At 40.2% G+C, this 26,772-nt stretch overlaps 2 protein-coding genes and 1 pseudogene across 2 annotated transcripts in view; 1 reads left to right on the plus strand and 2 right to left on the minus strand.

Moving 5' to 3' along the window:
- The window catches only part of zfyve9a (zinc finger, FYVE domain containing 9a), a 31,944-nt gene extending 18,051 nt beyond the window's left edge, over positions 1–13,893 (minus strand). Inside the window, 6 exon segments of the mRNA XM_034207837.1 lie at positions 828–927; positions 2,746–3,332; positions 3,335–4,171; positions 6,314–6,421; positions 7,199–7,304; positions 13,702–13,893. Of these exon segments, the coding sequence (XP_034063728.1) occupies positions 828–927; positions 2,746–3,332; positions 3,335–4,171; positions 6,314–6,383 (1,594 nt within the window). The 5' untranslated portion in view covers positions 6,384–6,421; positions 7,199–7,304; positions 13,702–13,893.
- Positions 13,894–16,149: 2,256 nt separating this feature from the next.
- On the minus strand, positions 16,150–18,627 carry LOC117540893 (annotated as a pseudogene).
- Positions 18,628–21,276: 2,649 nt separating this feature from the next.
- Positions 21,277–26,452, plus strand: txndc12 (thioredoxin domain containing 12 (endoplasmic reticulum); the record flags this gene model as incomplete). The annotated part of the gene is given in 8 exon segments (XM_034207733.1): positions 21,277–21,443; positions 22,541–22,600; positions 24,250–24,302; positions 24,608–24,681; positions 24,813–24,876; positions 25,356–25,423; positions 25,425–25,441; positions 25,605–26,452. Coding segments are annotated over 8 exon segments (618 nt in total), but the record flags the coding sequence as incomplete, so codon positions are not given.
- Between the last annotated feature and the right edge of the window lie 320 nt (positions 26,453–26,772).

Raw genomic sequence — 26,772 nt, forward strand, 5'->3', positions numbered from 1 at the left:
ATAAAAGCTTGATTAGAGGGCGCTTATCAAAACAAGAAATTACAAAATGGTCAACAATGCAGACAAAAAGAACAAATGATAGAATACAATGCCAGATACACTCACATTTGCAACTATAACTACAAATACATTTAAATGAATACAAAACAGTACATGTTCTGATAGTTTCTAACAGGATTGTAAATATTTCTGTGACTTCCTGTATATTAATTTTAAGCTACTGTCCAACTTGACTGCAGTTTCTTATCACAACCCTTGCCGCTGCCATCTGATCTCGACCACAAACCAGGCAAAGGTCCATTTCATCCTGATTGAGCCGATTGACAGGATGTCATATTATGACAAGCACAGGTGGAACTAATTTAATTAACGAGTGCTTTCTCCCAATCAGTGGCGCAGTAAGTCATTACATTGAGCCAGCAGACTCTCCTGAATGAAACTCGCAATTAGTGTCATTCATTACACCTGTGCTTTCCTGTGTGTCAAAATATCAGCTGTGAAAAGGGACTATGTATATAGTCTCTGTGCCCATTACCATACAGTTCAATGCTTCACATGTACTGGATGCAATTACAAAAATGTTTCTCTTTGAATTTAACTCATTTCTGTGTACAACCAGTAGGTTACGTTTACCACAATATGAACCTTTTGAGTATTGGGATCAAAACAAAATATATTTTTGGACCAATATTTTAATTGTTTTTAATAGTTTCAGTCTTTTTGACTAGAGCAGCATCCTCAGTTCCATTGAAATATACAAAGCGTACATTTAAAAAGCCACATATACATTGTAAAGAATTTCACTTTCTACTTGCAAAGCTGCTTACCACTGGTCAGAGCAGAATGACAGGTGACACAGACGCGAGCCTCCTTCCTGTCCATGTACATGAGCCTGCACTTCAGGCTGCAGCACGCCGCACAGAACACCTTCAAAACACAATGAAAAAATACTATTTGAACTACATTCCTACAAAGTGATGAGCCCACTCGACAAAGCACATTTTAGTTATACTGTGAGGATTTTAAAAAGGTGGAGGATTGGAAATGAGTTGTGATTAAGTGTGCCGCAAATGTCCCATTTTATGGATATTGATTTCCTGTACCTCATTTCCTGTACTGCCAGCGCTCCAGTGAGCTACAGCTGCGCACAGGGTACTTTACATTCAATGGATCAGCACCTCATTACACCTCATTATCCAGAAACACTGGGTTCCTCACAGCTGATGGTGGGTGCACGGAGGAGCCCGCTGTGTATATTGTTTGCAGGCCCAGTGCTGGTGTCAGTGTTGCTGCAGTGCCAGCTCCTCCCTGCTCAGGAGGCAGAGTGTGTTTGTTTACCACCACAGGAAATTAAGAAGCAGTCCGGAGATTTTCTAGTGCAGTGTCAGCGACCACACCTTCACTTTAAAGCACTGCGAGGACACCCCGCTGCTTGAGTGGGGGGCCGTAATGCTAGAAAGCTACCAGCACAATAACGCCTATCAAATCACTTCATTTACCTCCTTACACAGAACCCAGTAAAGCTTAAGTTGTTTTTCTGCTTCTTTTTTTGTCCCGCACTTATTTTTCCTCTTTTGTTTGCAGTTGTATCTTTTATTTACGTACATTTATTTTTTACCTAAACAAAAACTGCTTCATTGTCAAACAGGCCTGATGATTCCAGGTAAGTGTGTATTATAGATGAAGCAATGTATTAAGTAACAAAAGAAGCTAATCAAAATGAGTAGGCAACCCCTTTGCTAATTCAGTTATCACTAAAATAACTGTTCAAGCAAAAACGCCATAAATTATCTAATTCAAGCATTCTTTAATTTTCTATCTTATGTGCAATCTACATGAAAATGCTAAAGTGTTTTGCAAGTTTAGCATTCTTTAAACCCATCTTGAAAGGCCAACATCATTTGGCTTATCTCTCTGACAAACCCCCAGGAGAGGTGTGAACATTATGGAGAACAAACATGTGGAGTAAGCAATAATAAAACGCAGCATGGTAACAGTAAGCTTTTTGGCAAGAGCTTCTCAAAGTCATGCACCCGACCTCAATCTCAATACAGTATATATCTAATGGATGCACTCTAGTAGCTCATACAGGCTACAGAAGGCTTATGAAAGCTATTTCTTACTTCATCTGATTGATTTCGTGATCATTTTAAAAATGTGTATAAATATTGAGTCTCCTTATTTATGATAGGCTGACACCAAACATGTACTATTTTAAGCACTTAAAGGTGGGGTAGGTAAGAATGGAGAAACCAGCTTGAGTGCGCTGGTTTGAGTCTGGAAAAAATCTGCCCCTTCCTTCAGACTTCCTTACAGAGCCCCTCCTCCAACACACACGAACGCGCACATGACCAATGAGGGCACGAGATAAGTTTGTGCACAGATGGAAGGCTGACAGGCAGGTAGGCCATCCAGTTACTTTAGCCGGGCCGGCTCAGATGATTGGTCGTGCTTTTTACAGCGCTACGGCTTCCACAGATTACTTTTTTTTATGTATTTATTGTCAAAGCATTTAATATATTCATTGCTATCGGGATGTTAAGAGCATTCCATGGAATATAACAAAAAGTGTTTCTGAAGTGAATGACCTACCCCACCTTTAACCTTCTGCCAAACTACACCCAACAAAGTGTTCATCTATTCATGAAGGAGTTCACTTTGTTATTGATATATATAGCACTAGAGGTAAGAGGAAAAATATATATTTTAGATTGTACAGTGAAGACTCCCAGCTGTAGCACTGACCTTGCCGCAGGCCCTGCAGTGGTGCCTCCTCTTGGTGAAGGTGAACTTGACATCACATTTCATGCAGACAGGAGCCTGGGAGTCAGGGACCCACACAGGGGCCACCTCACCCAGGCAGCTGGAGGGTTTCCTGCTCAGAGAGCCCTGCTGGCCGGCCTGGAGGTCATTGTCCGGGCTCTCCGAGGGCATCGAGGCAGGAGAGTGGACCACACCCTCTCCGTTCACCCCCACTAAACTGGGCTCAGTCCCACTGGGCGTGGTTTCAGAGGGCGTGCCTCTCCGACACTGGTTGTCATGGTTTTTGTTCCTGCTGTTGGCGAGCTGATTCTGGACCTGGCCCGACAGAGGCTGTGGGATTTGGAGCTTGAGGTTGACCGGCTGTTTCGGTCGCGCTCCTCCGAAGGGGACACTGACCGGCTGCAGGCGATTGTTGAGTTTTGGTTGGATGCTACCTGACCCCACTGCTACTCCCTCACTGCTCTCCTGCTTGCTTTCCTCCATTTCTTTCTCCTCAGTGACAGAGTCCTCTTTGGAGGGGACAGGAGAGGGAGAAAAACCCTCCTCCTGCTCCTCCTCCGTCTCCTCTGCTTGGAATGGTTACTGCTCTCCTGCTCTAAACCATTGGGAAGGCTTGGTATTCTGAGGAGTTGGTCCATCTGTCCCTTTGGACCACATCTCCTCTGCTTTATATCCAGTCCGTTCCTGTCAGGAGGAGATACACCATTCTCCTCCACCTTACAATCACTACGAATGTCTTGTTCCCTATGCAGGAGACTCTCTACATGCTGCTGTTTGAAGTTAGCAGTCTGTTTTTCATGACCATTGTCCTGTAAGACAGCTGTACCGGCCTCCTGTTTGACATCTTCCCCATTGTGTGTTGTTGGTTGCACATTTGTATTTATTCTCAGTGCCAGAGTTTCTTTTTCTAATCCAACCTCAAAGGTGAAGTGAGTGTGACCGACGGTGGAGCCTCCTCCTGATGCCGAGTCGGCTCTTTCCTCCTGATGCGATTCCTGATCAGAATCCCCAGGAGGTCTGTCTGAAGGAGAATGTATCTTCTTGCTGAGCCCCCCCAGTGTTGGGCTTGCAGGGCAGCCATTCTCCACAGCAGGGCAGGCCGTCACAGGGGGCGGCGAGAGGTCGTCGGTGCCCACCAGTTTGCCGATGTTGGGCTGGGGGAGGGGAGGGCTGTGGACGTCTGCCGGCCTCTCCTCTACCCAGGATGGAGGTTCTAGACCTGGAAGTCTCTTTAAGTCTCCCCCCGGGGAGGTGCTGGAGGAGTTGGGGAGGGTTTTGAAGGGCAGCGGACTCTCCCCGGGACTGAGGTCTGCGTGGGCCAGGGCGGGGTTCAGAGAGAGCAGGTGGGCCGGCGGGGCCAGGATCTGGGTCCACTTGGCATCCGAGAGAATGGGATTGTCGGTCTCATCTGGAGGGAGAAAGAAAACTGATCAGTACATGGATCTCATGATACATTATTTGATCAACAGCTCCAAGAAGAGTTTACATTTAACCAATAGTGGCTTTGCTGCACATTGCATAATATTTGTTACATATAAAGCTTCTATTGAGGTTTCAAATGAAAGGTTGAACGTCTGTCATTATATTCTATAATACCATAGGCATTAAAAAAATTAATTTCTTTGTTATTGTGGTTGTATAAATGTTTTTGTATAAATCTCTGCTTGGGTTGGTTCCCTCCTACATTTGCACATATATGTGTAAAAGAGAAAGTCTATATGGCCTGCACTCCCAAGATGTTATTCAGATGCTGGTTCCTAACGTAAGAACAAAACTGGGTAAAACAGCTTTTAAACATGCGGCCCCCACAGCTAGGAACAATGTACAGAAGGAGCTGAAACTCTCAGATGTAATCACTATGGGGGAATTCAGGTCCATCTTAAAAAGGACAGAGAACACGACACCATCGGTCGATGCGAGTGCTCGTATATCCAAAAATCGTTTTAAATGTTGCCAGTTTTGAATGATTTGTAATAGTTTGTTTTATTTCGCATATTGACTGGCTAATGAGCCATTTTATTTGTGTTTTACAGCTGTCTTTGTCTGCCTGTCTTGTCTGTGTTTTATCTGTTGTAACTTCCTTCATGCTGCCCTTCTTGGCCAGGTTACTCTTGGAAGAGAGATTGCAATCTCAAGGAGTCTTTTACCTGGTTAAATAAAGGATATATATTTTGTATGGTGCTGTACGATTGCTGCTTGACTGCATGGTTAATACAGCTACGGTGAAAATGTTACTTTTGAAACGATAAACGACAACAAATACTGATCAAGCCAGACAAATTCTGACAGATAAAACACGCTGTGAATTTTGAAAATCATAGTATTTATTTATTTCCCACTAACAAGTTATGGGAAATGTTTGGATCACAGGAGAGAGAGAGAGAATCTTATGCAGCCACCCCTAAAATCTTATTCTCTAAATAGCATAATACTATTAGCTGAATCTTTATCTGACACATTTAAATAAATAAATACAATGTGTAAAAACACATGCAAATCCTCACATTATGAATAAAGCCTTCTACAATTCAGTTCAGCCCAGATTTGTACCCGGAGAAAAGATCATGAAGCTTAAACACAAGACAGGAAGCCTCAAATATGCACACTCCCAGGTGATCGAGAGCTAAAAATGGGAGAGCCAAACCAGGGGACACATTGAGAAATGAGGTTGGCAGGGAGTGGGAAATTAGTGTGGGAATTCAGTGAAAGTGGGCCAAACGGCTCCGTCACCCCTAGAAGACATCAGTCAAGCTAGCTGACACATGAATGCTGGGTAATACTAGCGGAAAATCTTATAAAATGTTTTCAAAAGGACTTTTACAGCCAAGTCAGCTACTGTATAGTGCTTTACTTCATTCACTGGAACTCATGCTAAGCTGTTTCGGCATGCGCTGTACCAGGTTCAAGCACACACACAGAGTTAATCTGCCAAGCTGGATCTCTGGCAAAGTACACACAGATAATCGCTCACAGCCAAAATACCCACTGAGCTCAGAGAACCATTCAAATATGTGGTGTGTGGAGGGCTGGCATATTTCTGGGGTCACCTTCAGTCATAAATCCAGAAAATGAGCAGTCTTGTAGTCTCTGTAATAACAGAGCGTTTGTTCTGGAGAGCTGGGAGCGATACACCGCACAGTGATGCAGTGTTTACTTTACGATCACCATAAATAAACTCTGTGAAAGCACTGTTTCTAAAAAGGCCGTAACACCATTTCTTTAGTAATTGTCAGCATTAAGTGTGAAGAAGAAACAAAAGACTCTTGTCTTGCACCAATTACACAGTTTCACACAGGCCCGGGGGAAATTGATAATCCAATTAGCCCCATCCCCTCTCTGCACACTTTCAATCGACACCTGTAAATGTTGCAGGAACTGGTCGGTGTAGGCTCAGTCTGGCACACTGATGGTTTACTCACGGGTTACATAAGGGCATCCTGACCACAGCTCCTCGGAAACTTCAATCCCACAATTACACCATCTCTCAGACACAATGACTCACTGTCTGGCCCCGTGTCCTTTCCACATCCTTCTAAACAGAGGAGCTCACCTTCGTTCTGCTCAAACTCGTCCAGCACCTTGTCCAGGTTGAAGGCCTCGGCCTGGAAGTAATTCTCCATGGGTCAGGAAGCTCCACGCTGCCGACGGCCGTGTGAACCTAGAAACACAAGAGAGTGTCCTTAATAACACATCCTTTCATTTCCATGCAGTATTCAAATGTCCCCCATAGCCTGTTTCATATCTCCTTTGTCACATCTCACTTCAATAAGCTTTGTTTAAGTAGAGACATCCCCTCCAACCCCCTTTGGCTCTTACTTCTCATGTTCCTTCCCTACCAGTCGTGTTTGTGATTGCTCTGGGGCCACAAAGATAATAAAAGGCAAGTATAGGTAAGGTCAAAAAGTGCTTTATGATTACGAAGGTTATGGAGTGAGTTATAAGCCTTGAATATAGTAACAAGGAGGCATTCAGGATACTCAAGTATTACATGCTCTACCTCTTTGAAGTTTTGCCATCATTAAATGTGTTGCAGCATCATTTCATCCGCTTATTATTTTCTTCATTTATTGCATGGTCGATTAAATGATAAGATGATGTACTAAATAATGATGTTCCCCTTAAGTCCAAGGTGACATCTCCAACTGACTTCCATCATCTAACCTCAAAATATTACATTTATATTATGTAAAAAAAAAGGGCAAAAACATTTGGATTCAAACTGGAAACAGATCATTTGTTTCAGTTTTAAAAATACGACTTAAACAATAAATTCATTATGATAACAGTTGAACATAAACGTTCTCATCAGCTAATTGCCTCGTGTTCTGTACGACATGATCAATTGTTTTGTAACTTGGACATAGTCTTCATTTAAAATGCATTTCTGACTCCTATGTATACATGTATTATATCTGGCTTCTTCGTCCCTCCTCACCTGCACAGAGGTCCTCCTCAGCAGTCCCAGGCGGTGGGTTTGTTCGCAGCAGGTTTCCCTCTCACTTCTCACTTCACCCAGTCTGGCAAGCGCCCAGCGCCCACACCTTAGAGAGGGAGGGAAACACCTTTGAGTCAAACAACTGCTTCCCATCCTGCGTGGAAAAGGATGCTGCTCGTCTCATTACAAGGTAATACAACAAGTGAGATTACAGCATTTCCTAGATGCTTGCAGTATATGAACTGCAACAAATCATAGTGAAGTGAAGCTCAGCGCAAGTTCAACCAGGAAGACCGTCTCTACTCTTCATTTACTATTCCGATGTAACTACTCTCTCTCCTCTCAATAAGTGATCGGGGGCGTCACTCCCCAGCTTAACCAATCACTTCGCTCTATTCCCAAGAGCCTATCATAGCGCTCTGCCAAACCTTTTAAGTCTGCTCTCCCCTCTGACAGCTGTCATTTCAGGTGACTCGACGCAACCCTCCTCAACCCCTTTTCACCCGTCCCTCTGAATCCAGGGTCAAGCTAAGCCCCTCCTCTTCAGACCGACCCAACCATCCATTCACCACCACCAGTGTCTAGACCCCGGGGGGCTTCATCGGATCGGTTCTCCCCTCCCGAGTGATACTTCCTGCACAACGGGGCCTAATCGCCAAAATAACCAGTACATTCATTTGTGTATCTCTGCAATAAATATGTGTTCTTACATCAAAACCGTCTCTCCTGATTGAAGTAAGTAAAGTCAGTAAAGTCATTGATCTGGGCTTGCGATTGAAAGGTACAAATTAAACATCTGAATTGTACTGGTCAATACGTCCAGCTACGGTTCAGGCTAAGCTAGCTGGCTGTTTTCAAAGTAAAAAAACGAAACAAATGCATTTAAAAACATGTAAATTGTATCAGACTTTTTTTCAAGCAAAAGTGCCAAATATGTACCGATTTTCAAATGTAAAGATTTAACAATTTCTCTTCGTCACAAACAATGATAGAACATCTTTTGAGTTTTGAACTGACGGTTGGATTAAAACGATAAAAGAGTTCACCTTGAGCTCTGTGAAATTATACTGGGCCTTTTCACCATTATAACATTTTATAAAGGATTGAAATACAAATGTTTTGATGATGAATCAGAACAACACCTCAATAAGGGGGGAGACATGTTAGTCCATGAACACCATGTTTTAAATGATAAAACAGTACATCTAGCTTATCATGTGTATTGCACATAATCATACATCGTGAGCAAATACTCAGTCACGCTCGACAAGGCAATCAGAGGCCTGAATGGAAATCAGATGAGGCCCGAGTCACTGCACAGTAAACCTGCCCAGTCTGTCCTTGCTGATGAGAGGACCTTGGAGTGAGGATGCGATGGTGTGTGTGTGTGGTGTGTGTGTGTGTGTGTGGTGTGTGTGTGTGTGTGTGTGTGTGTGTGTGTGTGTGTGTGTGTGTGTGTGTGTGTGCTGTGTGTGTGTGTGTGTGTGTGTGTGTGTGTGTGTGTGTGTGTGTGTATGTGTGTGTGTGTGTGTGTGTGTGTGTGTGTGTGTGTGTGTGTGTGTGTGTGTGTGTGTGTGTGTGTGTGTGTGTGTGGCAGAAAATGAGTAAAAGCCATGCTGAACCTCAGGGTCATTCTCATAAGGACAAGAGGGTCCAGGGATTACACCAGAGACTAGATATTCCGCAGCGCGAAGGGTTCGGAGAAAGGAGCCGAGTCAACACATTTTCCGCTTAGTTTAAGGTGCAAGCATGTGCACGACGTCAGCTAAACGGTGAGAGCACAGGACAGGAGGATACACATGTAGTGTGTACCGGGTGGGTCAACCCATTTGTGCAGCACCAGGAACGAGGCTGAAGGAAACACTGCTGTCAGAGCCGAGAATAGAAAACTAAATAGCTTTGACTACAAAAAGCTTTGAATTAAGAATATCGACTAAATAAATAATCCATCGGTGAATGAAACAAAGACACACCGCTTTAATTAGAGCATCTTACGAGCCATTAGGCAAGCACAGTCCAGATGGAGTATGATGACTCAGATTGGGCACAACACACACCGTGACGTCACCGCAAAATCAATACAAGGAACTCTACTACTGCTCAAATAAATATACACTGACATTTAAAAAAACATCGACAGTGAATAATAATCAGAAATGTAATTATAATAATGTGGTGATATTCCACAAAACTGCAATTTGTCTTTAAGATTAAGGAAAAACATTTTTCTATGTTTTACAATTCAACACATTCCAGTCTGTACAGCTTCAGTTAGTTTTATTTGCAATTTGTTTAAAATTAATATTTTAATAAATGCAAATGATATACCTTAAATCTACTCATAATTGCTATTCATTTTAACAATAGTTTAACTGTATAGAGTTTCATTTCACAAACTGTAACCGTAGCATTGAAACGATTAAACATCCCTTAGCTTTTCTTATCAAATCAACAGATGAAAGCAGGTCACATTTAAATCCATAACAATGCAAGCAGAAAAGTTTGTCAAACCTCTCCACCTTTTCCTCCAGCAGAGAGCTTTGCCTCTAAAGATGTCTGAAACCGTCTCCTGGAAAGCTCCAGGGGAACACACACACACACACCTCCATGAGGACAGGAGCCCGTCCCTGATTAAGATTTAATTACTCAGCGGAGGCGTTAAATAATGCATCTTTAGTCAAAGTGCGTGAAGGGGTTGTATTTTTAGACATGTAAACTTGGGGAGATGCTTTAAAGCAGACATATGTGCACGAGAGAGCGTGTCAGTCGGAGAGCCTGCAGTTACACAATCTCATTTTTAAATCTTTTGCTACTCCTCAGATAGACTACTGAAACACGATCAGATGCGAGCAGCTACATGTGGTGCTGTGGCCTGGAGTCAAACAAGAAAATCAAGATGTGCATGACAGTCGACCACACCTGACAGTTATTCTAATTGACCTCAAATGTATTTTACAGACTGAACTTTTGTTAAATAGAGCCGCTAATATTGTCTTGGAAATGCTTATAAACATGACAAATAGCTCAATTGTTCACATTTCTTACAACATTGTGAAAAATCAAGCAGTTCTTCATGTTTGTGAAGCTGTTCTCAGTAAAACCAAAGCTCAAGGGGAGGAAAACCCTTCTGACTTTGAAGAGGTCTGCCGGTGTTTCAGGGTGGAATATTTGAATATGTATCAAATGGATTGCCATGTAATTTGGTACAGACATTAATATCCTCCCGAGTAATATTCTGTAACTACTTTGGTGATCAGCTAACTTGAAATGTTGCACAAAATTGTGTCTAATAGTTTGTGAAAAAATACGTGCGTAGCTAAGTCCACTCACCAGCCTCACCTCTACTTTGCATTAAGGGGAACTTATTAAATATTAGCATGCTAACTAACACACAATATACCTTTATACCATCTGCATGTTAGCGTTGACACTTTAAGCATTTACCAAACACCACCTGTGTTTAGCTCAAAGCATAGCAAGGCATAGACGTTTGATGTATAACTCAACCCAACCCAACACAACCCATAGACTGTAGAAAATAACCAAAGCTTATCAGATTTAGAATCAGATTTATGTTGATTAACTGACTCCTATAGGCCTCACTATTTCAGCTGCAATCAAGTGATTGTTTGAGCCACAAACAATCGATTCACAAAATTAGGGGACATTTTCAAATCACTTGTTTTGTCAGGCTAACAAGACTAAGAGATGTTCAATCTAAAATTGCAAACTTCCAACTAGTGCAGCTGGATATATATTTTGTAGATCGTTATAAAAAGGTTACACTTAATAACATTGTAATGAAAGAACCAGACAAGGAACCTTATTCTATTTTAAACTAGGCGACTGCAGAGGATCCCCTCCACAGCCACGCTGCAGCCTCCAGTGTAAGCCAGACATGCTAATAATGAAATGGCCTAACGGACTACTAACACGATAAAGCATGCCTGACTGGACATCCCGGCATGGCAGCTAAATTAAATAAGACAAGGGCATCAACAGCGTGGAGGCTTGGACAGATTACAAGAATGCTACCACAGTTCATTAGGTCCTCGCTGTCAGAACAACACTCGGTTTCCTGCTGTTGTTTCCTGTGAGGGAGCCGCATCACTTCCTCACATTATGTGGAATTCCCTTACAATCATTGTATCGGTTATGAAATATAATGTATATTATAACTGTCTAATTATTTCTGGGGTTTTTTTTCAAGCAAAAAGCCCAAATGTTTCAGTTTCACAGACATAAGGATTTGCCATGTGACGACAAAATAAAAGTCCTAAGACTTTGTAATATTGGTTGGATGATTAAAGACATCACTGAAGGCGCTGAGAAATGTTTATTTTACACCAAAAGATAAAAGGAAGCAATCAATATTGAAAATAAAAAATGTTTGACCCCATTTTAGATTTTTGATCAAATAAAACAAGCAAAACTTTCAGCCATTTTAAAAGACAAAATGATTCAATGCAAAAAAAAAAATTGAGATTATTAGTTTCAGTAACACATTTGAAACCGATAACTTACTTATGTTTTGGATTAAGTGAAACAAAACTCTTACGTTATAGCTGTCCTTGAGAATGTGATAGTGGTTGTAAATAGTTCTACAGGAAAACAGACCTGTGAACAAAGTTTCTTCTTCTACTGCTCCTGGTGCTACACACATCCCAGGTCTGCAGGCTCACATCCTGATAAGAGCGTTTATAGATCCATACCCGGCACAGACGAGCTCCAGACGCCTCCGAGTGGACACAGGAAACCTCCAATGATCACTTCCTCTCTTTAAGAATGGACTGACTTAACTTTCTAACAGCATGATCGCATGACCTGACTGACACATTATTATGTAATGATTAACGCCCTGACTGGGAGTTGTCTACCTCCTCAAGTACTTAAAGTTGCAATTCCCAAGTACGGCTACATATTTCAGAAATAAACATAAAAGAAAAACAAGCCACAGGTTTGTATCCTTAAAAGATGAGTCTTCTCAATAATTTGAAAAAAACATATATCTGAAAAGAGAGGTTAATAATGGCAAATCCTTTGAGATCTGAAGATGGGAAAAGTAAAGAGAGTAGCTTGTCCTCCTGTTACAAAGAGCTACTCTGCTTCACATAAAGTGTCAAAAGCTATTATAATTTTATTTTCTCCCTTATGTTTTGATCTACATTGAACCGCCACACGACAGAAGAAAAGGCAAGAGGAGACAGGCTGCTGTGCCGGGCTGCCATCAGGGAGAGACTTGTAATAGCTTCTGAAAGCGTACAGTAACCTACATCTGGGAAGTCTCTGCTGCACACAAGAGAGCTGGTCTTTGCATGCCTGTTGGATCAGTCTGCTTGAGGATGTAGTGAGGTAAAAAATCAAATGCCCTGAACAGTCACTCAGTCAAGCTGGAGAGATACCAAGAACAATGGTGAGTGTTATGTCGTCAAGCCTTTCCAGAAGCTTTGATATGATCTGTTCTGGATTTCTCTTCAGTGACAAATTCGTTTTACACTCACTGGTGATGACTATTCAAGCTGGCACTGGGATGGGCCCACTGCTTTTTTTTATGAATCCACCTCTTAAATAAAAGGCCCTGAGATGATATGATGAGGTAAATGTAAAAGACATGGCACTAACAAACTCTCCAGAGCAACACAAATGACCATTAGCTTGGATTATGCAATCATAAAGTAGCACTGTGTGCCTGCTGCCTACAGGCCAAACACAGCCTCAGATAGTAAATATTATTCACAGGTACACTGGGTTAAGCCATGGGAAGCTTCTCTTTGTTATTAAAGGTGGTATATCATGAAAAAACAGCTACAAACACGACAGTTGAGGTGTATTTATTTGCACCAGAACTTAGGTTATTAGTTGTATTAGCTGCTAGCTGAATGTAACGTCCACACCTCAAAAGGCCACGAGTTAAGTTTACAAAACAGTTATAACAAAGCCGGGTATAACAATATGATGAAATATTTAGAGGATAAATAACCCCACTGCACAGCAGCAGGGTGTATCAGGAGGAAAAGGTGGCTAGTGTTAGCTCCAAGGGTTTAGCGGGTAGTCGTGCTCCGAGTGACGGCAGAGAGACGTGCTCCTCTGACGGACACTCAACCGTCTGCTGCTCGGTGGGCTTGGTGCTAACGGTTTTTTAACGGCTATTTTGTGGCTAACGGTTTTTAACGGTTATTTAAAAAGCATTCCTCCTCATGTTAACTCAGCCCATTTCTCACAGTCATAAAAAGTACATTTAGCTTTTTGCTGCATTGCTAGTGTTTTTATTAGTGAATATTTAGCCACAGCTCGTAAAGCAGCGTGTTGTGTAATTGAACGTAAATAGTGCATCACCTCTCTCGGTGTCACTCACCGTTTGGCTAGCCAAACAGACCATGCAACCCCACATCCACACTGACTTATTCGGCTGAGTTAATATAACACTTGCAGTTGCAATGGCGGGTTGTAACGTCAGAGCAACAACAGACAGTGTAAGAAATGTCATGAAAACATTTACTCACCGGAGGAATCCTCATCTCTACGTACAGTCCTCCCGCGGAGCCCCTCCGTCAGTATCCGTCATACCTAATCGCCTTTGAGGGCTATTTTTGAGTCTCCTCAGGTAGACCCTCCGCTGCTGCTTAACTCACACAGCACAAGTCGGAAAGTACAGCCTGTAGTCTGCCGTAGTTGTGCGCCAGCACTCAAGGATCCCTCCCCCAAGGGTTAATATTGGGGGAAATAAGAAGCACCATCAAGACAGCCAGAATGGAGACCCACCACTTCCGGTTGTGTATTTCAAAATTAAATACCACCTGCTACACCTCAGTGTTATCTTAATACATATTTTACACGAAGAACACGATAAATGTGTTCATTCATAAAATACAATTCTAAAAGAAAGTGTCATTTTAAATTACATTTAAACACACATATTTAAATGTAAATCTTCAAGCACTATTACATTTGAAAATCTGTTGTAAAATATTGAACTAAACTACTAATTTATGCAAACTATTTTATAGTAGGCCTATATAATGTGATCCTCTTGTGTATGTTTTTCATTTGTAGGTTAACTTTGTTATTTACCTTTTCTCTTACCGAAATAACCTGTATATTTTTCTTCTTAGTCTTTATTGAAATACAAGATTTATGTTAGAATTAATCAATACACACTTACATTTTGCATTAACCAGTGGTGTAAGTGTTCAGATCCTATAATAAAATAAAAGTACTAATACAACAGTGCAAAAATATGTTTAAATGCTGTTTGCCTAGTTCTGTTATTACCTTGGGGGTACCTTACCTTACCTCAGTCAATATTGTGGTAGAACCCTATGGGTAGAACCGGCCCGAGTTAATTTGATTTCTCCCATGTATGTTCACAGATAAGTTTTATTTTTTAAAGTTTAAGAATTCAAAGTTTTTATTGTCATATTCATGATAGCTACAGCGTAGTTGCAGGCTCCTCCAATAGTGCAACATACAGTAGACTAGATACTTAAAACATAACAATAGACATAAATAGTGCAAGTGACTCAATTGTGCAAGTAAAATGCAGGTAACGAGTCAACTAAAGCTTTTAATTTGAAAGGCTACAACAGAGTTTCCGGTTCTGACTCAGTTATCTGTGTATCTTGACGCTTCTGTAAAGCTGTTCAGCTCCATCCAGCTCCTGCTCTGAGGTCCAGCCGCAGCAGCAGCAGCAGGACGTTTTGTCTCAGCCCGGGCTGAAGGTGGGGTGGTGAGCCCGGTGAGCCCCGGGGCTGAAGGTGAGCCCCGGGGCGGGTTCGGTGTCCCGCAGCCCGGCCCCGCCTCACGGTGTAGGACCGTGCAGGACACACAGGAGCCAAAATGGCCCGTTCCTCCCCGGTAACCTTGTGAGGCTCTCCAGCTGTGCAGAGACTGACAGCAGAGCGTCATTGATCTGCACGATGCAGCAGAGCAGGATCAATGAAACGGGATGCTACAGTCTCCTTATGTGCACACTGCACACTCAACCAATGATTATAGTGGGGGAAATTCAAACCAATAGTTCTTCATATTTACTTCATAACTACTTTACAAAAAAGTGCAAAACCCTTTTCCTTTACCTGAATAAACACAAGGAAATAACTTGTAATCAGTAATGCGATGTGACAAGTGCATTTACTGCAGTTAAGTACATTTTGAGGTACCTTTACTAAACTCATTTCGATTTCTGCTACTTTATACTTACATATAAGAGGAAACGATCCAACATAGAACTACTTAATTTCAGTTTCATAATACAAAATGTATCAAATAAATTATTTCTATTATAGGTTATGATAAAGCTTATTTATGCCTTGCTGTAACAATAAAGTGATGAACTCTTGAATGCATCAACAATAATAATCCTAACGTAATACACCTATACATTATTCTGAAATGGGATACTGCTGAGTGAGTGCTTTTAATGTAGGTACTTTGAGTTTCACGACTGTAACACTTTTTTAATCTTTCACTTAAGACGACATTGTGACTGCATCGCGTTGACCAGTCATTGAGAATTGTGCTTCGATGCATTTGTAAAGCTACTTTTATCTATATCCTTTTTCCACCACTGTTGATTATTATATCATAGCAGGCTATACAGTAGCAACACAGCCAAAGAACAACTTAATGCAACTTAAATAGTTAGTTGTTTTTTTAACTCAAAGTTTAGTTTCAAAGTATTTTATTTCAACTTCCAGAATATTGTGTTACGTAACGGATCAGATATCGATGAATTCAAGGACGTGTAAAGGAAGAGGACCACTGTGGGGCTTATAATAACCGTTTATTCTATTTATAAAACTAGCATCAGTTACACTCTTAACATATAAAGGACTCTACTACTTCTAAAGTATTCATCAGAGCTAATATGTAGGGGGTTAATACTACAGACTGTTTCCCCATGAGGCGAATATGATTCTTCTAATGGCTAAAAACCAATCGGACAAGTCAAGTAATAACGACGTGCGTCAATAGCCCAAAATGTTTTTATTAAATTCATAATCAACGCTATAATGTAAAGTGAATGAAGAGTTCACTTTGATTTGCAATTTCCTAAACAATCTCTTAATACTAGCCATGTAGAAAGCTTATTTCTAAAGAAGTTGGAGTCCTTTTGGTGCCGAGAGTCGTGCCGGTCCTCGTTTCTCGCCGTGTCCACAACGTCACAGCCTACTGAAATGAAAACCTACTGTATCCGCATGTTTATTGCTGTGGCAGGCTAAACCCCAGCGCTTCACGTCTCCGGAGGTGCTGATGCATCGCACTTTTAACAACCGTTTTCAGCACAAGAGGAAATGCCCTTTGTGAGTCCAAACGAGGTAAAACATAAAACGGTTGACGGAGGAAAAAAAAGGGTTCTTCAGTTTGCTTCGTTCTTTGATGGCTTCATCAAAGTTCTCCACGAGATCTGGAAGATAGGGAACAAGATAAGAACATCAAGATATATTAGTCCAACAATTTGTGAAAGCATAGCAGGTGATTCAAGCCTTTATTATTAAGGGCTTGCAACCGATAAAAAAACTATTTGAAAATGAGAATGCAAACACAACTAAAGTTCTTATTTTATTGGCTGATAAATGATTAACAGCTCTAAATACATAGTGCATCAGTTTGGAAACAACTAGTATAAATCCACAAAGATTAAGTTAAAAAGGAATGATCTTTAACATAATCTTAAGCATGAGGAACAGCAGGTATATCTAAGCGTTTACCTGGTACATCGTCGTCCTCTCTTCTGCAATCACCTCCTTAACTGCTTTCATGTCCATTGCTGCCCCAAATACATAAAAGAAAACCAACAGTTAATCCAAAGCTGAGCTCCATGTTGAAGTGGTGCTTAACATGGATGGAAATGCCCGCGACAGATGAATGACGACATCTACAATGCCATGACAACTGGAGAAAAAACACATCACATAATTAGTTGTGTGCCATGTGGAAAAGCCACTCCTTATTTCCTGTTTGCTTCACTGGTTTTTGTTTCAAGTACATGCAAAGTCTTGTGAAACAGAATCCACCTACACTCAATCATGTATCCTAGGGGGATGGTTATTTTGTCTTTTATCAATTATCAGTGTTTTAAATGCTCATATGTTTAGTATATTGAAGTGTTGGCCCTTCCCTCTCAATCGTTGTTGTACTCTTTTGTTATCGTCACTTCTATAACCAGTTCCTCAGTCATATTAAATCATTTCTTGTTTTCCAGTGATTCTAAACAAACAAAGCTGTTTAACAAATCTGCATGAATACACTGATGTGTTGAAGGCAGCACATTCATACTGCATTTCTTTTTTACTGTGTACAGTCTTTGGGTTTAGAAAGTGGTAACTATTCTCACTACAACATACCTTCGTTTTAATCCAAATCTGATGACTTGGCTGACATGAATCACTGATATTACAGTCCCATAGTGACCCCTGACATTGTACAAGTGTGTGTGTGTGTGTGTGTGTGTGTGTGTGTTTACATTGCCGTGGGAACTGCTCGGCCAGTTTGCGCAGGCTGCTCAGGCTGTCTGCGCCCAGCTGGCTCAGGATGCCCGGCAGCATCTCCGTCAGCTGCTTGGTCTCAGCGTGGCCAGTGATGGCGAAGGTGTTGGCGGACAGAGACGCCTGCACTTTGGGGTTGTTGAAGTGGATCACCGTCCCATCGTCTTTAATCATATTCACCTGAGGAAACAGAAAACAGTCAGATTTAGAGCAAATGAGGCATAACACAGGATTCTGCAGCATCAAGATATAAGCAGTACTTTGTGTATATTCTTAGGTTGTGGTCAAATTGTCAAAAAATATAGTCCTACGTCTATTTCTAACCAGTATTCCTTAACCTTAGAGAAAAACATCATGGGTTTAATTAAGGAAAGATGTGAAGGACAATTCATCAGGACTTTCTAAGAGCATCCAACTGGACTAACATTTGGAATAATATAACTATTTACAGCATACAACAACCTCAAGCAATAGACCGTTGCTTCAGATTTGAACACAACTTCCCTAAATTAACCTTGAACTGGTTTAATAATTCACAGTAATATACGAAAGGCAAACTGAGCCACAAGATAAATGAAGGAGACTTGTGAGCATCAGGGTAGTTGTATCGTTTCTTTATGCATTGATTTGTCAGAGAGACTTTGCGGGAGCGAGTTGGATTAAAGCTCTCTAAAAATAAACTAGAAGACAAGATCGGAGAGGGCTCTCTCTTTCTTTTATCTTTCCTTATCGGGACTCTGACAACAACAACAAAAATGTAAAAAGTTAAAATGGAGCAATCGTCTGTTGGCTTCCTCTGATGGCTCACCTCTTCTATCCCAGCAATGTTGTTTACTGCCAGTTTCTTCAGGGATCCCTGGAGTTTTTTTGTCATCAGCTGTTGCTGTTTTGTGAACGACCTTCTTCTTCTGCGGGCGGTTACCCCTGAGGACAGAACAGGTGATGGAGGGCAACAAAGGATTAGGACAGCTGACTCTACAATATGTCAAATACAATTTAACAGCACCAGGTCACGCAAGACTTTTTGATGTACATGTTCATTAATCGTAAAACACACTAATAACTCATTTCTGTGGTAAAAACAGTTCAAATACAAGACTATTACTAGATTTTAAGGAGCCAATGGAACCCGTGCTGTAGCAGAGTCCTGCAGTCACCCGACCCAGGACTCTGTGCAGTAGGCTGTGGAGGCGTTTTTTGCTCGAGTGTTTTAATTGTAATAATCAGGAGTAACGCTCCTAATATGATTACATTATTCACAATGAAAATAAAAGCTTTCTATAATGCTTGTTTTTTTTAAAAGTGTCAATGTGGTGCGATTTGGAAATGGGCTGAAGGCCTGTCAAAGCTAAAATAACAAATAAACGCCACCTAGTGTGTAGCTGAAGACCTCACAATGCAGTGGAACAAAGCTACAGAGGCCCAGATGAAGGGGCAATGCTCTCCATAAAGAGAATGCCTGAGGTCAGGAGGAAAAGGACCTGGCAGGTGCTGAATGCCACAACACTCCTTAAAATCAACTAACGTGAGAACCCAACTGATGTTCCCTATACTGAGCTTTTTTAAATTAAAAAAAAGAAAATCAAATATTTAGAAGTATGTCCAAAATAAATGCAGACTGTACCTTTCCTCCTATCCGGACTTGTGCCTGGAGTTTGGCGAGCCTTCTTGATTCATAGTGTTCTGTTAGTGAACAAAAAAACAAATGTATAATTATTTTATTCTCAGGCATTTTAACATAGAAGGAAAAACAGTACATCATGAGTTATGTAGTTTGTAACATACATTTACTCAAGTAGAGTAATCAAAGATATGTTAGTATTTCCATGTCATGTTCAAACTATAACATCTACAGTAGTACAGCAGTGTTGCATTTACAAATCATTGCAGCAGTAGTATTGATCTAAAAAACATCCTTTAAAATAGAAAATAACTGAACACTTTACTGCACGATGAGTACCATTACTTTTGATTGATTGTAAATTCAGGAATTTTTACAGGAGTATTTTCCATCTTTATTATTGCTATTTTAAGCTCAAACTAAAAATATCTACCCTCTATATCTACCTATAGCACTTTGAATTGCCTTGTTGTTGACAAGTGCTATATAAATAAACTTGCCTTGCCTTAGTTAAGTGATTCCAATTTACAAATCATTGCAGCAGTTATATAATCCATATCAAATAATCGAAAAGCACTGAAACACTTTACTGCCACAATTAGTAAAATTACTTTTTTAATTGGTTGTAAATTCAAGACTCTTAGTTAGGACTTTACAATATTTATACTTTAACTGAATTAAAATTGCCCGAATACTTAACCGCACCCTGCTTTACGGAAGCACGTGTGATTACATGTGTAGCCTACAGCATGAGTTGGGCAATTAAAGCTACATAATCCTCATTTCCACACGTTAGCACTGAGCTAACAGATCTGCTAACGATCAGCTGACAGACATACTGCCATTAGGGATACACTAAATGTTTTAAACCACAATATAATACAAATTGGAAATGAGAAAGAAAAGTATCCGAGGCTTATTTCTAAACATGACATTTGAGTCTAACGTAGCTGCTAGTCATGTTGCTAACTAGCTAAACGGGCTAATTTAGCTAATATTAGCATAGTCGCTGAACAAGGTACACGAACTGGTCCTTTTTCTTCCTGACAAGGGGAAAACCGCTAACATCAACTTCAAAATCAAACGATAAAACAAATCGGCTCAGAAGTTTACCACAAAATGAATAGATTGTATTACCTTTTAAAAGGAATAAGCTGACAGTCCGTTGAACTGTTTCACGCTACTATGAAGCTGAAGGGTCAAGACCAGCAGCAATATAAGACACTTCCTAATAATACTTTCAAAGTAAAATGACCATGAACCCAACAACAGCCATTTTTTTTATTTCTATAAGGAACATATTAATAATAAAGTTAAGATTATATACGTTCTTGATCTAATCCAATGGGATTCAATATGCAACAATGCCTACAAATATGAATGTATTAATTATAAAGCGGCTTTTAAACTTTTGTTTTGGTACTGATTTTCCCGGTTTCTTTGATATATTTCGCTGTCTAACTTTACCAGTTGTAAACCGCGAGCCAGGAGCACGCGGTTTTGTGGATGTGACCGTCCAGTTTTAACGTCACTGCTAGAGGATGGGTCATTCACGCCTCAAATATTTTATTTTGAAATAAACCACATTTAGTTATAACCCATTTTTCTATTCTGCAAGCAACATCAAATGAACTTTTCATGTCTGAAATGAAGTAGGAAGAAGAAAAAACTGCTGTCTAATCTATAGTCTATTGATAGTCAGACCTGATATAAATAAATAAAAACCAATTTACAAGGATTTCATTTTTTGCAACTGAAGATACATGTTTTGTTTAGTTTTTAAATAACTTTAATGGAACGACAAACTAAAGAACATTATATAATTAACATTATTCTATTAGTTATTATTATTATTATTATTATTATTATTGTCTCATCATTTTTCCTATATTTAACGGACTTTTTAAGGGACAAATAAAAAAGCTTGAAACTTAAGTCCAGAGACTTTTATTGTGAAATCCTGTGGTTGAACATCCGGGTCACTGGTTTCACTACAATCAGTGCCATTAGCTGTTGCCATTAGCTCGTCAAAATGCAAACGTCCTTTAGTGGAAAATCGCTTTAGTTCATCTCTGCAGGTTTTGTTTTCTTTGACGTGCTTTCAAGATGTTGTGCAAGCAGCCAGCGGGAAAGGTGAGTTGGTATTTTTGGAGTTAACACACAAAGTGAAGCGAGTTGTGAGCAGATTTCTGGTCATTGATAGAGTTACCAGGGCTGTGTGTCTTTGTATGAACATCCTGGATCTCTAACTCTGCCGTCCTGGGACAGGTGGTTTATAAAGGTGCGCTTTTTCAGCCACAAATTAACTCTTTAATTCATGTTTTTCCAGTAAACCCAACATGTTTTTTACTGCAAAAATCCCAGTATAGAAAAATTATTCCCTTTTTAATGTAAACAGTGATTCCATTCTGATGAAAAAAACGTTATTTGTCCCATAGGAAACCGATGTTTTCTTAATAAAATAAATATATCCATAGTGTAATACAAGATGTAATTGGCAAAAAACTGTTAGAAAATACTTTTTTATTTTTAGGAGATATACTATTTTATTTTCAGTATTTCAAAACAGTCAATCATTGTACACATAAATAATACCTCATGAATACAACTAATGCTGGTTGATGTAAAGACAATCATACTGTATATCTTGTCTTTCAATATTGAAGGTGGACAATTGGTTCTTTTGCAAATAGTTACACCTTGATCTCATAATCCATCATAATGTAGATATAATGACTGAGCGGATAAAGGTAAATAGTAGAACTGCTAAAACAGACAAAATCACTTTGCTGTAATGCAATAAAACCAGGAAAGACAACCGATACTATGTTTAAATATCTAAATATAGCACCATATATAGTCTCCTATATATGACCCCACACATGCCTTGACCAAACATGTAAAGTTCATACCTATGAAGGAAATCATATGTTTCTCACGTATATGAGTAATTTATACAGTAGTATTATTTTCATAATCACATATGCCTTGCAAGCTGCATGCAGATGAGGAGGAATCTTAATTCAGTATATTGCCATAATTTTGTCCCAATGCTAATATATAAACTACGAGCTATTTGACTGAACGTAGCATATTCATTACCTCCATTGGTTTGCTTCCCGACAACTCCTTCTGTTGACTATTGTATTTAGGGCAGACCCGCCCTGCTGTAGAACTATAATATTCAGTGACACAATGGATGTGTGTTCATTAATCCCACTTCCCCCCCGGCAGGGTTGGAGATAACATCCACTGGAGGACGCTGGATGATGGGAAGAGAGAAGCTGAGGCCAGGTGAGTTCACACTGAGAGGGGAGATATTACACACACACACACACTGAGAGGGGAGATATTACACACACACACTGAGAGGAGAGATATTACACACACACACTGAGAGGGGAGATATTACACACACACACTGAGAGGGGAGATATTACACACACACACTGAGAGGGGAGATATTACACACACACACACACTTCGAGGGGAGATATTACACACACACACTGAGAGGGGAGATATTACACACACACAGAGAGGGGAGATATTACACACACGCACTGAGGGGAGATATTACACACACACACTGAGAGGGGAGATATTACACACACACACTGAGAGGGGAGATATTACACACACACACACTGAGAGGGGAGATATTACACACGCACTGAGAGGGGAGATATTACACACACGCACTGAGAGGGGAAATATTACACACACACACTGAGGGGGGAGATATTACACACACACACTGAGAGGGGAGATATTACACACACACACACACACTGAGAGGGGAGATATTACACACACACACTGAGAGGGGAGATATTACACACACACACTGAGAGGGGAGATATTACACACACACTGAGAGGGGAGATATTACACACACACACACTTCGAGGGGAGATATTACACACACGCACTGAGAGGGGAGATATTACACACACACTGAGAGGGGAAATATTACACACACACTGAGAGGGGAAATATTACACACACACACTGAGAGGGGAGATATTACACACACACACTGAGAGGGGAGATATTACACACACACACTGAGAGGGGAGATATTACACACACACACTGAGAGGGGAGATATTACACACACACACTGAGGAGGGGAAATATTACACACAACCACTGAGAGGGGAGATATTACACACACACACACTGAGAGCGGAGATATTACACACACACACTGAGAGGGGAGATATTACACACACGCACTGAGGGGAAATATTACACACACACTGAGAGGGGAAATATTACACACACACACACACACACACACTGAGAGGGGAGATATTACACACACACTGAGAGGGGAGATATTACACACACACATTCCTAAAACCTGCTGAGCCGCCTTCTGTATAATCATTAGCCCTGAGGCCTTTAAACGACTTTTAAAGAAATCCCAACGTCTACATTTCCACAAATTACTGGAGCAGATTTTCAGGATTTTTTTACTCAATGTTTTATTCAAAGATTAAAAGTGTATATATCATAACAACTGGAAAATAAAGTTGTTATAGTGTATATATCATTATTTAAGGCAGTTGCAGGCTCAACTGAAGTCAGTTACTATATTTTACTCTTGGTATGAAGGTAAGATTGAATAAACTTTATTGATCCGGAATTATTTTGTTACAGCAGCATGTGAACATGGCATTGCACAAGTTAAAAATATAATTAAATAAACAGTAAATATTTGAATATCAAGAGTAGAACGATATATATTCATAGAGTATATCCATTATAAGATATACAGAATTAGTAGTAATACACTATAATAGACCAAACTACTGGTAAAATAATGTATAAACAAGTAAAGAATATTCATTATACAATTGTGGAAGGTACTTGAAGTTTTTTTTATTGAAATGTAAATTAGGTAAAAAATGTAAATGTTTTCATGTTTGCATCGACAGCGGACTGCCAATCATGCTCATCATCCACAAAACCTGGTGTGGAGCCTGCAAAGGTAAAACATTATAATGATGTGTTTCTCCCTTTCATTATAGAAACCTCAGGCATAGATACAGCAGAAAAAAGGGGGGGAAAGTTTTCAAAATGTTATATTATGTGAGATATTTATTCCACTGTTTAGACAGAGAACAAACGGTATCACACTGCATGCAGATGATTAAACATTAGTTATCCTGTCAGCTCAGGCTAATGATCGTCTGTAATGTGGGCAAACAGGACATTTTTATTAAGGTTGGCTTTTGTTTGTTTAATAGCCATATAAGATAATGATTAACAGTTGTTTTGTTCCTTCTACATCAGCACTGAAGCCCAAATTTGCAGAGTCCAAGGAAATCTCTGAACTTGCACACAACTTTGTTATGATCAACCTGGAGGTACGTAAATAAACAGTTTATTTAACCAGGTGTAAATTCACTTGTGTGTTTTATGATCGCTACTAGCCAACACTAACATACTGTATTTATTATGAGGTCTTGTAAATGATCCGTTGTCCTCGTGTTTGCAGGATGAGGAGGAGCCAAAGGATGAAACCTACAGCCCAGATGGAGGATACATTCCTCGGATTCTTTCCTCGGTACGGGGGCGGTTGAGTCAGAATCGCCATTAGAGAGACGATAGTTTAGTCTATAGTAACACACAGTGTCTGATAACGTTTCAGTAGAATGTTCTTATCCTAGTGTGTAGAGAGGTTATATTTTTCAGTGAGAAAGCAAGCTTCTAATCAGGGATTTGTAAATTAACTGAAATGCATATTGGACAAACACAGAGGAATACAACGACACAGGAACATCTCAAATAGTTGAAGGGATGTTTCATCAACCTTTGATTGAACCTAGTAAAGTAGTTTAATATGTCACCTTTATGTGGCATTCTCATTTGGAGAGTTGTTAGGAAAGCAATTATCTGAAATTGAACTGAGGCAAATAATTATACATCAATCAAGAAAATAACCGTCAGAATTAATTGAAGAGAACAAATGGGTTGGTTGCAGCCTTATATTGTTTGGATTTCAACTTTTGCAAACCTTTCATATTAATGTTCTCTTTCCTCACAGATCCCAGCGGCAAAGTCCATCCTGAAATCACCAACAAGAACGGAAATCCAAACTACAAGTACGTTCTACAGCAACGCCGAACCATGGGAAAACATCCAGCTATTAATTTGACCAACACCAACATTGTTAAAAACGCCTATATATCAGGACAATATCGCAATCAAATCACAAATGTGTTCATATAATCAAACCTAGTGTTATGTTGTCCGACTCATGCAGCCCTAACGGGTGTATTTCCCCGCTGCAGTGGGTGTCCGGTATGAAGGAGGCGCAGGAGAAGCTGACGGGCGACGCCTCCAAGCAGGGTCACACCGGAGACGAGGCGGGGGTGTGGAGGGGCAGAGGGGCGTCAGGCTGAAGGGCTACACCCCACCCCACCCCCGAGCCTCAGCAACACCCCCCACACAGAACTGAACCAAGACAACCATTAAAATCGGTGCTTGAGTATTTCTTTTTGTCCTGTACGGTATTTTTTCCAACACTTCCTGTTGTCGTCTACTGTTAATGCCATGTACTGTATCTGTAGACTAACACCAACACAACGCTAGCCAAGTTAGCTGCCATTACCTCTCACTTGCATACACTGTTTTGGAATGGAAACCTCTGGAAAATGCCAAGTTTGAAGTACATTTCCATGTTTGTCACAATATGTGAGTCTTTTTGAAGTTTCCCCTAACACCTTGTATTGCAACTTTTGTAATATTTATGCTTTTACCCAACAAATGATAGTGTTTCATTTGACATATTAACATCTACAGTAATGTGCTTCCAAATATCCTCTACAGTACGTTTATTATAATGTGTTGTTTACCATGCACAACAACAGGCTCCGTACTTCTGATTTGTTATCCTCGGTCTTTAAGCAATATTACGTATTCATTTAAACCTGCCAATTAATGTATACTTTAGCTATATCTATAAACTTGTTTTCCTGTTGGGGGTTTGTTTGGCTGCTCGTGAAGTGACAACCACTCGGTACCTGTTTTGTTGGTTAAAACTCTTTGAATGAGGGATGAACACATTGGTAATGTGTCTTGATGTATTTTATACATGTACACAGCCTGGTGTGCAAATAAAGTTTGTTGAACTCAGTGGTGTGTGAGCGTGATGCATTCATGACACAGCAGTAATAACAGTATATCAAGTTTTATTGTCTATCCAACAACAGTGATCCCTTATGGTTTGTCAAACAATATGAAAACTGCTGCATACAGTTAACAGTAGATGACACTAATCAAGTCACTATTTAAATTCAGTTTGATAGTGCAGGTCCCATTAATGCGAGTGCATTTATTTAAGACATTGGATTGCAGTTGATCCCATTCCAGACACAGCCCTAAAAATGGCTTATTTAAGAAAGAACTGTCTTTCACACTGAGCCATGTCTCAGTGTGAAAATGACTTAAAGCAT

This window comes from Gymnodraco acuticeps, unplaced genomic scaffold (assembly GCF_902827175.1).
Source record: "Gymnodraco acuticeps unplaced genomic scaffold, fGymAcu1.1, whole genome shotgun sequence".
NCBI classification, from domain to species: Eukaryota; Metazoa; Chordata; class Actinopteri; order Perciformes; family Bathydraconidae; genus Gymnodraco; species Gymnodraco acuticeps.